Consider the following 14,162-nt stretch of genomic DNA (forward strand, 5'->3'; position numbering starts at 1 on the left):
AAGCCAAAGCTGAACTTTTGACACACTAAAATGCAATATCCTTTTTAGTGTCTTGTGGGTCATGATGAGCTTCAAGGTCTGTGTATTGTACACAATTCAAACTGATTCTGATGCTAAGCATTGCAAATAATACTAATTCGATGAGATTGTCATGTTACACAAAAACTGCAAGATATGTACCGCAAAAAGACAAATCCAATTGATTTATTAAAACGCGCATTCAAAGTTTAGATTCCTTTATTTCTCGGTTCACCAACAGGTGCCGGGTCCCCATTCACACCCACTGCGTACAGTTCATATGAGTGACAGGGTAATCACCCGCTTTCACAACAAGCTCTTCCTGTAGTGCGGACTCTGTTTATGTCTAGGGTCTGATGGCTGTATTTCCAACTGTTTGTACAGGTCCCTGAGCTCTTTAATCTCCTCGAGCACCTTCTTGGCCTGGCTCCAGCTAGAAGTGGCCTCTTCAAGCAGCCTCTCCGTCTCGTGTAATATGCTGTCGGAGTCTGACTTGGAGGAGCAATCCTTTGTCTTTCGTTTGCCCTGCCCGCAGCCATGCGTCTCTATGAGCAGCCGCTGGGTTTTTTCCAGTTTCAGTGCAATGAGTTCCTGTATCCGTGCCAGCTGCTCGGACTCTGTGGAGCTGAGGTGGGTCTCTACGCTCTTCCTCAGTACCGCCCTGTGTGCAGAGTCCGAGCGAGACAGGATTTCCTCCAAGGAGGCACATTTGTTCTTTTCGGAGTAAGAGAGCTTTTTTGGGACCTGAGGAGTGTATGTGGTTGCCTTCTCAGTGGAGTCATTATGTTGCATGCGCCTTTCCCAGGAGGGTAGACCTCTCCTTGGCAGACTCCCAGACCGACCCTGTTCCAATGGTTGCACATTTTCAGAATCAGATCTGCGGCGGATGGAGGCGAGCTTTGCCACCGATTTATCCAGATCCACGCGGAAGCTCTCCTCACAGGTCACATTGTCCTCCGGAGACGCATCTTCCTCCTGGATAAGGTCTAAGGTCAACATTCCATCAGAGGTTGAGGTAGATGCCTACAAAACGGAAAAACAAAGAGAAATGTAAGTTTACATTGAGCTGGGACAAAGAATCTTAAATACACAAGTTAAATAAAAAAGCTATTTTCTCCATGATTTTTCCATCAACATTTTCCAACTTTCTGAGCCCTTCCGTGCCACACCCAGGATCCAAGTCTCAGTAGGATTTGCTTTTGATCCGCGTCCCCTCCAGGTGTGTGGCGGGGAAGCTTGCATGCCGGTGTGCTGGCTGTGGGAATGATGTCTGCATCACAGCACCTTACACGAGTGAGCATTTCCGTGGAAGAAAACACTGCATAGGACACGTTTTGTGTGTGGATTCACAATAAGCCCCCTCCTACATGAAAACTCAGCCACCGTTTGTTGGTGTATGTCTTTGTGAATGCATATGCAGACCATTAAATGCTTCACTTACGCCCGGGGAATGGTTGAGCACTGGGACCCTCCCAGTGCCCCTATGCTAGACTATCTTGGAGAAGTCTATGTGCGCTGCTTCAGACTTCCAAGATCTCAGATAAACATCATTGCTCTAAACTAGGCTCCATTCTTTGCATTAGTTACAACTCAGTTCAGTATCCAGTCATTTTACCGAACCCATTTTCAGAGTGGTACGTTTTACCGACACCAAAATACAGACAAAATGTAATTATATTTCTGAGGCAGTAAAACGTACCACTCTGAAAATGAGTTCTGTAAAATGGCATGTAACCCTTAGTTCTACTGTGCTGCCTTCCCAGCTTGCATGGAACCCAGCAGATCAACAGTAGGGTTCCCAGTAGGATTCCGAAGTGGTTTGGATTCTGAGTATATTATTTATTTAGCATCCGCTTCTCATAGTGCAGGGGCACATGGCTGCCTCGCGGGATGCCTTCATTACATTTAGTAGCTTTGTTTCTCCAATATTTAGGAATGGCCGCGCTCCCCCTTTTGATTGTGTGCCACAGAATAATCAATGCAGTTTGTAAGATTTCGAACAGAGAGCAGCAGAAATGTAAAGGGAAGGGGACATGTTTTGAGGGCAAAGAGAAGGCAGTGAACCCCCCAAGGGCACTTTAGACAGCCCTACTTTGTACTTTGACTGAATGGTCATCACTTTTGGTTGTGACCGACGGAAGTCATCTTTCAGTTGACCTACATTAAATCACGTGAATATTCATCAGCATTTAAAGAATTCCACAAATAAGTGTTATGTTCCTTTCTACAATGCATAAAGAAAGATCTTAAAACGGCATTCCTGCTTGGCCTCGCATGGCACCAATCGTTGCATCTGCACACAAAGGCATCATTGACAAAGATATGAGATCATCGCTCAGTATGTGCATTGTATCCCTTCCATGCATGCGACAGGCATGAGGGAATGGGCCGCCTTAGGACAATACTGCCGATTGAAAATGGTAGTATCCAACAGCAGAGCATGTGTCTAATCGTGTGGCCCTACTTTAGAACGCTGCACGAGGAGCTGTCCCTCATTTTTACAATTACACAACCTAATAGGTGCCATTCCAGCAGAGGAGACAAATGGGGTGCCAGGTTGGTGTAATTTAAACAGAAAAAATAGATACCTATATGAAGGAAATGATTCTGATGCCCCTTCCCCCCAGATTCAGAAACTCTTACGCTAACCTTCACTATGTTTTGTATGTGTTCTGAACATGTATGGAGTGCCTGTTCTTCTAACTTCCATTGTCTAACAACCAGCCAGCTGAGAACAATGCTGAAGGGGTGAGACTGCCCTGGTGCATCCGAGGAAGAGCTGCTTGTCAGACTCACTATTGGTTGGCAGGTCTACTAGGAAACCCAGGCTTTGAGGCTTCAGTAATGTAACCAGTGTGTTTGCAGGCTGCGTTTGAACCCTACATCAGTCCATGGTGCGCAATCTTGGGCCACTGGCACACCAACCACACCAACTTGGAAAGAAGTCAGTCCCCAAGGATGCCAGAGCAGTGTTCAGTGAAGAATCCTCACAACCACCCTCGCCCTCCGATGGTCCCATCCCGCTGCCCATCAGCACAACACATCCCCTCGGATAGCAGCATTGCAACATCGATTAGCGACCCAGGAATCGAATGCTGGAAGGTGCTTCAAAGAGTACTCAAAGATTGATCCTGTTGCCTCACAGTGTCCGATGTGATGAATAAATGATGGCAGTATGGTAGACAGTCCCACCAAGCTGCACCTGATGGCAGACCTTCCCATAAGCATAGGTGACACTAGTGCCTCAATTCAGTTCCACTAAATCTGTCCGCACTGTTCACTTTATCTCATGAGTCTTTCAAGCGGGTCCAGTACTAATAAGCACTGGGAGGAGAGCTAAAAAGATCACCAACTTATCCCCAATTGGGATTGGTAGCCTGGTTTATTTAAGTTCACAGAATATTTTGGGTATTGGGCTTTAGAATATGTGATGCGTCTCTCTGCAACAGTGGCATGCTAACATTCCTTGCTAATGTTGCATTGTTCCACCACTAGTTGCAATGCATGTTGGAAGGTGTGCTCCCTTCGCCGGGAGACTTTAAAATAACGGAATTCGAGACTCAACTACATGTGAGATATATCAGGCAGTGATGAGGGCTTATTCTTAAGCTTCACAATGCCTGAGCACTGGCCGGCGACTGTACAACCACATTGGTCTCTGTCTATGTACAATTCACATGGAGCGACCAGGCTCAGGAAGCCATTGTTGATTTGCATTAACAAGTAGTTTGAAGTGCCAGTAAAGATGCAAAGTATAAATGTTACGGCACATCGTTCAATCCTGCCCCTCCTGGAGAACAGGCCATGCCGTGGAGTGAGTGGAGAGAATGCTGGGGACATCCTTTAACCAGAACTGTAGTTACATTCCTTAGGAATGGCACGTGGAACGGAACAGAGACAGTTGCGCAAAAGAGAAAATGGGATACCCTAATTGAGTATGAAACTGTGAAAAAGCAATAAGATAAATAAACATCTCCAAGAACCATCGGGGGGGAACGTCCAGAATTTATGTTCCGGGAAGCAGGGCTCTGAAGAATCTATTGATGGTTCTGTATCCGCACTGCAGCCACTAGCCATACGGTGCGAGTCTGGAATAGGCATCTACCGGAATAGTTGATCACAGAGCAGATGATATGACTTACGAAGAGCCAGATGGCCATATATCCATACCGGCTCTCGGACAATCAGTAAAAGTGTGATCGATCAGTACCGCTAGCTAAGAAAGTAGAGCGCATGATGGGGTGTGCCAACGCTGTTACATTTCAGATTGAAATGTAAGACAATGTCGCAGATGTTAATGCAAACAGTTTTCTAAAAAAGGTTAAACGCTATTGCAAGAGAAAAAATACTAATAGTGATAAAGGGGGAAAGGACATTGCCAAGTACCCCTGTTGTTGTTAAACATCTTGTGACCTTTACATTTTGCCCAGCGGGGAGACCAAAAGGGGCTATTTGGTGCAGGTAGGGTCAAATCATTGAACGTGCATTAAAGAAAAGAGGAATTAGAGAAGCATATGCTTAAAAGAGCTGGACACTGACTAATTCACAAGTGGTTTTGAATATTAACAGTAAATGCAATTATGCGGCAGAGTGTCTTTTTCTGTGAACGTACTGTATTTATATGTGGCGTGACCCCCACACTCAGTCGCGTCACAGCGCCTCCAAACCAAAAGGCAAGGGAACAGGAATCAGATCTTCACAGGCTTTGTATACAGTCTGATATGTCCCGTCAAAAGGGGCCATATGGGGAACAGCATTGGCTGAATAACAATGAACAAGTGGTAAGTGCACCAGGGAAGTGCAAAGGCTAGAAAGTGCAAACAGCTGGGGCGCGGGGGGGGGGGACAATCGTCAAGAGTTGAGTCCGGAAGGTCTGAGGGTGTCCAACAGACTCTGAGTCCAGACCAAAAGAAGTCCTGAAGAGAGAGGTTTTCAGTTTCCACCGGAAGTGCAGCTAGCTCTCCAGCTCTCTGCTACCAGCAGATTCTGGTAGTTCATTCCACATGGTGGCTCAGGTGGCAGCAAGAGTTCTACCTCCTTTTGTTTGATTCTTGAAGGTAGTCCATGGTTTAACCTTGCTGCTATGATTTGGAAAATTTGAAGTTCTTGGGAGACATGTTTAGGGGCTTTGGGACATGGAGCTGAAAGTGGAACATGACATTTTAGCAAGTTCGCTGTGAGGCTCAAATGATAAGTGGTTGTGAAAGACAGCCCCAATACGATTTTCAGATGGGGAACCAAAGGTCGGAGGAGTCCCCAGGGTGGTGGGGTGGCGGGGGCAGGCAAAGGTGAGAGCGGTGGGAATGGGTTACCAATGTAGATGATGTCCTTCCTCATAAAATTAGACAAAGCGTTTTGTCAACCAGCCAGTCCTGAGTTGGAGCAGAAAGTATGGGATGTGATGGTGATATTCCAGGGAATTTGCACGTCATCTGCCTACGTTTGGATGGAAAGTATCAGTGTGCGGTGCAATGCGGTCTGTCAGTGGTTTCCGGTATGTCTTAAGCGACATCATGGCAAGCTTGGAACCCGGTGATCCTCGCACACAAGAGTAGTGAGATTAGAGAGTAATGGACCCGATCTGACCTACATCTCCCTTTCTGCTGAGAAGATAAAAATCAGCTATGGGGTAGAACCAATAAGGTGAGTACTGTTACGTACAGTTCCAAAGGCTGCCAAGAGATCCAAGAGGATGCCGTCTACCATCCAATAGATGGTACACAAGAACAGTTGTTAGCAGACTGGATCACATTACACTATAATAACCCATGGGTTATGGAGAAACATGGTTAAGGAGGGGTGTAAAGAAAAGCGTAGGAATTCATATGGAAACCCAAAGCCACAAATAGATAGTAAAGGTTGTACAGAAGTACTTATGGATTGGAAAAGTGTGCTTCCTAGAAAGAAGTCTCAGTGTTAGGCTGGAGGGATTAAAACCACCACTCGTGAACAAGAAAAGTCTTCCCAGAAGTTATGTACACAAAAGTATGATCAGGGAGATTAGGGAAGGTAAAATTATATGTTCATTCAAGATCTTTATTAAAGAAAGGTCTGTCCATGTAGCTCTGAAAGTGAGTAACATTCCCCCAGTTTATCAAAAAGAGGTTTATAATGATCTACTTAACTGATTGATACAGTGGTGTGGAAGGCTCTTACTGTTTTTATGAACGTAGAATAAGTCGTTAGATCCACGTTGCACACGACACAGAGACTTGGGGCATGTGTACCAATCACCAGCAAAGTTATGGAGGGTTTTAAAATGCCTGACAAAATACCTGTCACCTGAAATGTGAAAGGTGAACGCGCCATGAGAGGCAAGCCACACATGCCACAGCGCCACTCACTAGCCCTAACTGGAAGTTCAGCTCCTGTTTAGAGCCACATGAGCAACGCATTGTGGGAATACAAATGATCCCAAAAGCAAGCCTTTAGCTCCAGAAAAATGTATTTGTCTTACAGTGAAGAGCGATTTGAATCAGAGCTTCTTTGGCCCAAGACAGACAGTTCTCACGGCTGCAGGCAACAGCATACTCCATTCATGAGAAAATCTAGCAGAATGATAATGGTGTGCAGGGACCTAAGAATATTACATGATAACATGCAGACACATGCACATGCATATATTCCAAACCTGTGAAAGTCCAAATAGTGCCACACAATGCAATCAGAGGACAGGGTGGTTCAGCATGGAGGTTCTACAGGGTTTCTAAATGCATTCACAGGGGTAAATGGGAATGGTAGGAGAATTGCCAGCAAGATCTTTGGGGACAGGGGTTGTAACGTGAGAGATGGGAATTAGGAGTGCAGTGATGCAAGGAAAAGCTGCCAAGAAAATAGAAGACCTACAAAGGTTATATTGATCTTAGAGCATTTAAGAGTACAGATGTTTAGTGATAATATCCATATTTACGGTTGTTGTGAATGAAAGGAATGTGTGGTATGAACCTCAGAAAAGGTAACGTACTAACATTCCTTGGATCACAACTAGTGGAGCAATACAATATCGCCATGTGCAAGAGAGGGCAGTTGCTGTAAGGTTTAGGGGAATATGCCGACGTCACATAATTCAGTATACTCCAGATGTCATTCTATGGAAACAGTAGTCACACTTTTCAAACATGTGGGAATCCCACTAGGGAGATAAAACAAGGACAAATGGCCGGCTCCATGGGCCAGTGCCCATTTAGGAAGGTGTATAGAAATGCGTCGGCTCTCTGTCCTGCACCATTGAAGCAATGCCTATTTTCATTTCAGTTTAAAGTCCTGCCCTCAAGGACAGTCCAGCATCGAAATTCTCCTCTGAACAATAGTACCTAGAGCAGGCCCAGACACCTGCATCTGCCTTGCTGGGCCTCACCAGTGTGGGCAGCACTTTTCTAAGCAGAGAGAACAAGAGGTCCATGACTCTTCTCTCTAAACTATGGCCTTAGAATCCCTTCGGTGCTAGGGGCGTGTATGTTTGTCCTGAATTCTCATAAGGAATCATTGCAGGGTCCGCCCACTCTGGCACTTAAGTGGCTTAGCAGCCACCCTTTCCTTTCAGTTCTGCCTTCCCCATCTCTATGCTATGCTTCTAAACTCAGGTAAACAGTTAAAGATTCACAGCTCATTTAAAATATTATTGTGGATTATGTGCTGGACATTTTGTATATTGATGAAATTTGATTGGATGACACTACAGTCCCCTCCCCTTTCAGATTTGGTTCTTCCTAATTATAAAAATGTTTATGCTGACCAGAAAATGAGAGGTGGCAGAGTGGCGACTATGTTGCATAATAACGTTTTTCCCCAACAACTTCATTGACCAACTCTGCACTTTGTGGAGGCCCTTTTAAGTTGCTTGTTCTTTGCCAAGTTCTGTTACTTTCACAGTTCTCAAAATATAATGTTGGCCCAAATTATCTTCCTCTTTAAAAAAAAGACTTATTTGTCTTTGTAACAGAACTACTTAGTAAGTATTTTAGTGATAATGGGTAATTTCAATCTGTGGTTCGATCGCCCATCATGACATTCGACAAATCGAAATAGTGGATTCCCCTGCTTGACCATATTCTTGATCATATGTTTGTCACCTCCTTAACTAGATTTAACAATCCCCAAAATCCAGCTACGGCAGTGGTTGGTCCATTGTCACATTATGTTTTAGATTCAACTGAAAAGGTATCCTTTTTATAACCCAACTCCCCAAACCAGAATTATTATATAGCCTTGAAACCTTGTTTCCTGAAAATCACAATCTTATCCTATCCATATGTACCTTACCATAAGGGCATTCATTTAGATTTCAATTCTAACCATTTGGCTGCATTAGACGGGATTGCCCCTAAAGAATGAATGCATTCCTCTTTAAAATCTAGTTAAGATAATCCACGGTTTAATAATGAACTAACTTCCTTGCACAGTTACCTGCATAATTTAAATGCAAATGGTGAATAAATGATGACCCCATAGTCAAAATTCAGTTTTGATCAGCTCTACGAGGTTATAAGTTAACAATAAGGAGTGCCAAGAAACAATATTGTTCGCCGGAAGAGAATATGGCAGAAAACGAATCCAAAGAGTTGGTTAATATTGTGAAAGATCTGATTTCTCCAAAAGCTGCATCTTCCGTGGTTATACCTTCTCGGGGCCTGTTCAACTCCCTTGCAGAATCCTTAAATGAAAGGAATGAGTACCTCATGTTCTAATATGGTGCAGTATGAGGATATTCTTTCTCCCAACATATTGTTTAATTTGATTTCTCTTCCTTCCACCCTGTACCGAAAGAAGAACTATTAATGATGAGGTGCCAGTCATGTGTACATTTGTCTGGCTACAGTCATGAAGGCCGTTGCTGGCTTTGTTGTTCCTGCCTTAGCATGATGTATGTATCCATCTTTTAACATCTGCTAGTATTCCCTTTGCATATAAAAATGCTCTAGCAGTCCCTGACTCTATTGTGTGCAGGATTTTCCATCCCATCTCACACCTTCCCAAAATGTATTCATCCAAAATTTTGGAAAGGGTAGTGGCAGACAGGATTCAAACTTTCTTTGAATCTACAGCTCTACTTCATGATAATCCGGCAGGTTACCATGGTGGGGTGGGTACTGAACCGTACCGGCGAGTGTCCTGGAAGATCTCCGGTGTGCAGCATTGGAGGTAGTGTTATAGCCCTGATCTTTTTTTTAACTTTCAGAGCCCCTTTTGACACTGTCGACAATTGGCTACTTCTAGCCCAAATTTTCAATTAAGGCAGTTCAGTGACTACTTTTAATTGACTGAAATCTTTTGTCACTGGTTGTTCCCAGTCTGTGTCTCTTTTCACTAATTCCTCTAATTGATCCCTCGCGTGCAGTGTCCCTCAGGGCTCTGTTCTTTCTCTTATTCTCTTTAAACTAGACGTGAGTCTCCTGGTGCATTGAGGACCATCTTTCGGCATACCTTTTTATGGGTATGCAGAGGATATGCAATTTTTGTTGTGTCTCGGAGATCAAAGTAAAGTTTTCTCAAACTTCAACACGTGTCTGTCAGCCATTGACACCTGGATGTATATCAACAGGCTTATGATGAAGACCAAGGTTTTATTCCCATTTTCTTCGGTCCCTTGTTCTCTGGCCACCTTGCCTGGGTAAATGCTGCGTTCCAGTCCCAGTGGTCATTGATCTGGACGTAAAACGTGATTCTTTCCTTTCCTTAATGTCTTACATGCCCAGTGTTGTTCATTCCGGTTTGTTTCAGCCAAAGTAAACACATTTCAGTTTTTAAATTTCCAGCAAAAGTGATCATTATGAAAAATTTAATCAAGAAGACTGGACTATTGTAATTAACTGTCCCTTGGGTTCCCTAAATAATTGATTATTAGACTCCAGAATGGAGCAGCTAGGATATTAGTGGGATTACGAGTTACGTTTCCTATGCCATCCCCTCTGTTCCCTGGCTCCCTCTTGATCAACAGATACAACTCCAAGCACTTGGTCTTAGATTTTAGAAAATGTCATGCTAAGTGTTCCAGATTTCTTGCATCGAAAACGATACGATATCAGCCCTCCAAACTGTTGAGCTCCCAATCTGCTAATGGCCTGATCACTTCATTGTTGCATTCACCACTTGGTGGCCACACCCCTGAAATACCGTGCATTCCTAATCTTTCTCTCCAGAAGGCCATCGAGAATTCGCTTTTCCCCTAAGACTTTTTCTCTCTAGTAAGGTACCTGAAAATCTATCTCTAAAGTACAATAGCGTACTCTTAACACCAAGATGCCATTGCTGGTGTAAATTGCGCTTCATCAAATTAATGAATAAATAAATATAAATATATGTAGAGAGGGAGAGATAGATAGATTTACTCGTGTACGTTTTGCTTAATCAAATGAATAAATACAAATAATATATTATATATATACAGAGTGAGAGAGAGACAAAGAGAGACAGAGAGAGATCACTTTTCTTAAATAAAATATAGAGATCACTATTCCATTTACAAAAAGATGTAGCTTCACGCAGAAGTTATGATAAGTAGACCAACCTAATGCCTGACATTGGGAGGCCGAGACGCAATCCAGGCAAGATTGCGAAATTGAGACTGGATGCCGATGCAGATCCTCATTCTGTGGAAGCGATGCCTGCTTTCCCGTCCCTTTGGAAGGACCTCATGGAGAGAGGCCTGGCAGTGAATTATAACCAAGACTGTGGCCCTGACGGCAATTGGAAATCTGACTAGCTAAAGTAGACCACCGCACCGGTTAACTGTGTAAAATGCCTGTAAAGAGCCTGCAGAGCCAAATAAAAGGATATAAACTGCCTTATAAATTACGAATCATCCATGCTTATAGGAATGGGCTTTCCCCTAACATAATGTTTCGCGAGCGCGGTTAAAACTAGAGCCGAGCAGCAATTAATTATCAGCGGGGAAAAGGCTTAATCTATGAAGTCAGTAATGCATTTAAATATGCTGAACATAAAGGAAGGTTTATCGCTTCCTCACCAGCACCCTGGATCGTTACCGCCCCCCCCCCCGCCCCAGCAGCTGTGCTCTAATCAGGCTCTCTGAGCTCCCGCGTGTTCTGCAGATGCTTCCCATAAGTGAAGGCCCTGCCTGAGCATTAGAGAGGGAAATGGGATCAAGGGGCAGCCGCTCTGACTACTCAACCGACCTCCACCTACCATTGCAGTTACAAACCCCCTCTTACCATGGAATCCCTCCACTGGCAGCAACACATTCTTACGTCGATGAATAGTTACCCTATCTTTCAACTCCAACTAATTAGGGTACCTCAAACCCACATTTCAACATGCCCTAGGCCAGCTAGGCATGCTTAACCCCCAACACCCAGAAGGTATTTAGTACACATGACTACAGAGTGATGTAAAGGTCTAAATCCGCTATCTCAGTCAGTGGCAAGCGGTACTTCCGAAGTCTGATATCGATGTCTTATGTAAACCCCATCTCTGTCTGCTTATTGTCTCAGAAGCTCTCCAAAATAGTTCCATCATTACGTGCATGTTCAACATGAATATATCGGAAACACGTGATCATTATCCATACAAATAATTGTGATGGAACAAATACATGTTGTTGAACTCATTTCCTTACGCTCCTGAGGGCTAATACATCAGAAACTATTGACTGTTTCGAGGGGGGCGCTGTTGCGCACGACTAAGATGGCCGCCTGAATTGAGAGCTCCGGCACGACAGACATCCGAATTATAATTGAATCTTGTGTCGGAGCCACCAGCGGATAGCGGAGTCGAGCAAAGGGTACACTATGGCCCAGTCTACACCCGACTGAAAACCTGGGAGCGGCGGTCTAAAATTCACGGAGATATTGGCTTTGGCGGAGTGAGCGGGAGAGGGCCCAGGAGTGTGCCGCGGAGGACGTCCGGCTGATCTGCGCCCCACGCCGCTGACGCTCTGGCCAAAGAGGCATAGAGAGGAGGAGCTGCTGTGCTGAGGTCGCAGAGCTGGACCTGTGGGCACTGCGGATCGGCTGAGGTGGCCCCCCTAGGTCCCGTGCGCTTAGGCTGTGCGGGTGAGTGCTGCTGGCCCGTCGGCCCTGCTGCGGACCGGTGGCGAGGTGTGACCGGAGGAGCCCGGTTGGGCCCTGCCTTCGCAGTTATAGAGGCGATCCTGTTGGGCGAGAACTGGCCCTCCCTGCTAAGACGTGGCGGGTGCTGAGAAGCGGGCCGTCGTCGGGCGGCGTGACATCCTTCCCCCCGACCTGGACCGCGACCGGAGGAGCGGCGCTGTCAGGGGAAGGGAAGACTCCATTTCCTGGCCTGTAGCCGGGGCACGCTGCACGTGCTATATTTCCTGCAAGTTGGCGGTGGAGACGGCGCAGGGCTCGGTGCCGCTGAGACAGTGAGTTATACGGCATTCAGCGGTTGGGGGGCAAAGTACCTGAGGCCTTCCCCTTGCCCACTTTGCGCTATGGGGCCGGACAGGATCTGGGAGCGCCACGCCGGGGCCCTAATTCGGGCACCTTCGGTGCCATTGTTACCTGGCGGCGCTGTGTTGGAGCACGACCGAGACGGCGATACACCGGGGTCCCTTGCGACAAGAGGAGGCCGGCTTCAATTGGTGCATAAATAACGAGGGAGGCTTCTTCTGTGGTCTACACGGGGCGGAGGCGCTCGCCGATCCTAGCCGCTGTTTTGCTGAACAGGCTGATCACCCTTGTGCGCTAATCAGGTCCCAAGATTGCATGGTCAGGTGAGTGACCGCATACAAGTGCCCAAGTTAGACATTGCACCGACTCGAACATTAACTGGGATAATCAGCACCTTTCTACGTGGGAGGACACAGTCCATTGCAAGTGGGCGAATTAACAAGTATACCAGCTCAACTGGGCCACGGGCGCCCACAACCTCTGCTGGCTCTAGGCCCTGGACACTGATGGCCCCATAAAACACCATTTTCGTGGTACCCCAGCCTGAACAAGCCCACTCGAGAGATAGTATCCTACACGGCACGGGCGGCCTACCCCTACGGATATCCAGTATAGTCCCACAGGATCCATAACCCCCGTCGGGCCGTGGTGGTGGGCCGGCTGGTGTGGCAGACATGGGAAACACAAGGAAACAAGAAAAAGCAACAGAGGGGGCGACCGGGAAAAAGAAGGGCCTGATGGACTCATTCACCAGCAGCCAGGCAGTCGGCCATGAACCAGATCCGTCGACAACATCAAAGCTGTACCTGTCGTGGACAGCGGCGGCAGGGTTGATCGCCTTACCACGATAGTACAGAATGGCTTCCTATCCCTTAATGTGAAGCTAGATCACATTGTCAACACTATTGGAGCACTGAAAACAAGAGTCGACAAGGAGAGCCTCAGAATCACTGAAGCCGAAGACAGAATTGGCACAAATGAAGACACCCTTGCGTGACACGATCGTGACATAGCGCAGCTTAAGGCAGGCATGAACGCGTTGCAAAGTAAATGCGAGGACCTAGAATCCAGATCCCGAAGAAACAACATTCGGATTGTGGGGGTTTCGGAAAAGTTCAGGAAAGGCGCAATGGAACAGCAAGTGGAAAACCTTCTTAAGACTCTTTTTGGGACAGAATCCTTTTTGAGCCAATTCCTGGTTGAGCGAGCGCATCGCACTCTAGCCCCTGTGCCGAAACCCGGGGCCCCGCCGCGCACTATCATTGCTAGACTATTGAACTACAGAGCCAGAGATACAATACTTAGGAAGGCAAGAGAAATTGGGACACTACAATATGAGGAGAACCCCATACATCTTTATCCGGACTTTGCTGCGGGGGTACAGGCTGCCAGGCGATCATATGAGCCGGTCAAGCGGCTATTGAGGGCATGCCAGGTCCCATATGCGCTAATATTCCCGGCCAAGATGCGAATTCAGTATGGAGGAAGGGCACACTTTTTCGATACCCCGCTGCTGCTCTGGCGTATGTGGAAGCAACTATACCCCTACCACCTAGAGGCCGTGGGCCGGACCAGAACGGAAGATCACCTCCGGGGGGTGGGCGGGACCGGGGCCCTGTTGACTGAACCAGGTTGCGCGCATATCCTCTGTTGTTGCTTTATTGATGTGTAACGGAATTCTGCTCCCGCTGGGGGGCTCTGAGTAACGTTCGAAGCGGGTCGTGAGCCTGCTCTGGTGGCCTCGTGACGACAAAGTGGCACCCACAGGAAGGTTCC

General features: G+C 46.4%; 1 protein-coding gene across 1 annotated transcript in view; it reads right to left on the minus strand.

Annotated features, from left to right (window-relative positions):
• Positions 1-219: 219 nt before the first annotated feature.
• The window catches only part of PLEKHO1 (pleckstrin homology domain containing O1), a 156,259-nt gene continuing 142,316 nt past the window's right edge, over positions 220-14,162 (minus strand). Inside the window, exon 6 of the mRNA XM_069652290.1 lies at positions 220-1,041. Coding sequence (XP_069508391.1) covers positions 325-1,041 — 717 coding nt within the window. The 3' untranslated portion in view covers positions 220-324. The remainder of the gene's footprint in view (positions 1,042-14,162) is intronic.

This window comes from Ambystoma mexicanum, chromosome 1p (assembly GCF_040938575.1).
Source record: "Ambystoma mexicanum isolate Mex_15411 chromosome 1p, UKY_AmexF1_1, whole genome shotgun sequence".
NCBI lineage: Eukaryota > Metazoa > Chordata > Amphibia > Caudata > Ambystomatidae > Ambystoma > Ambystoma mexicanum.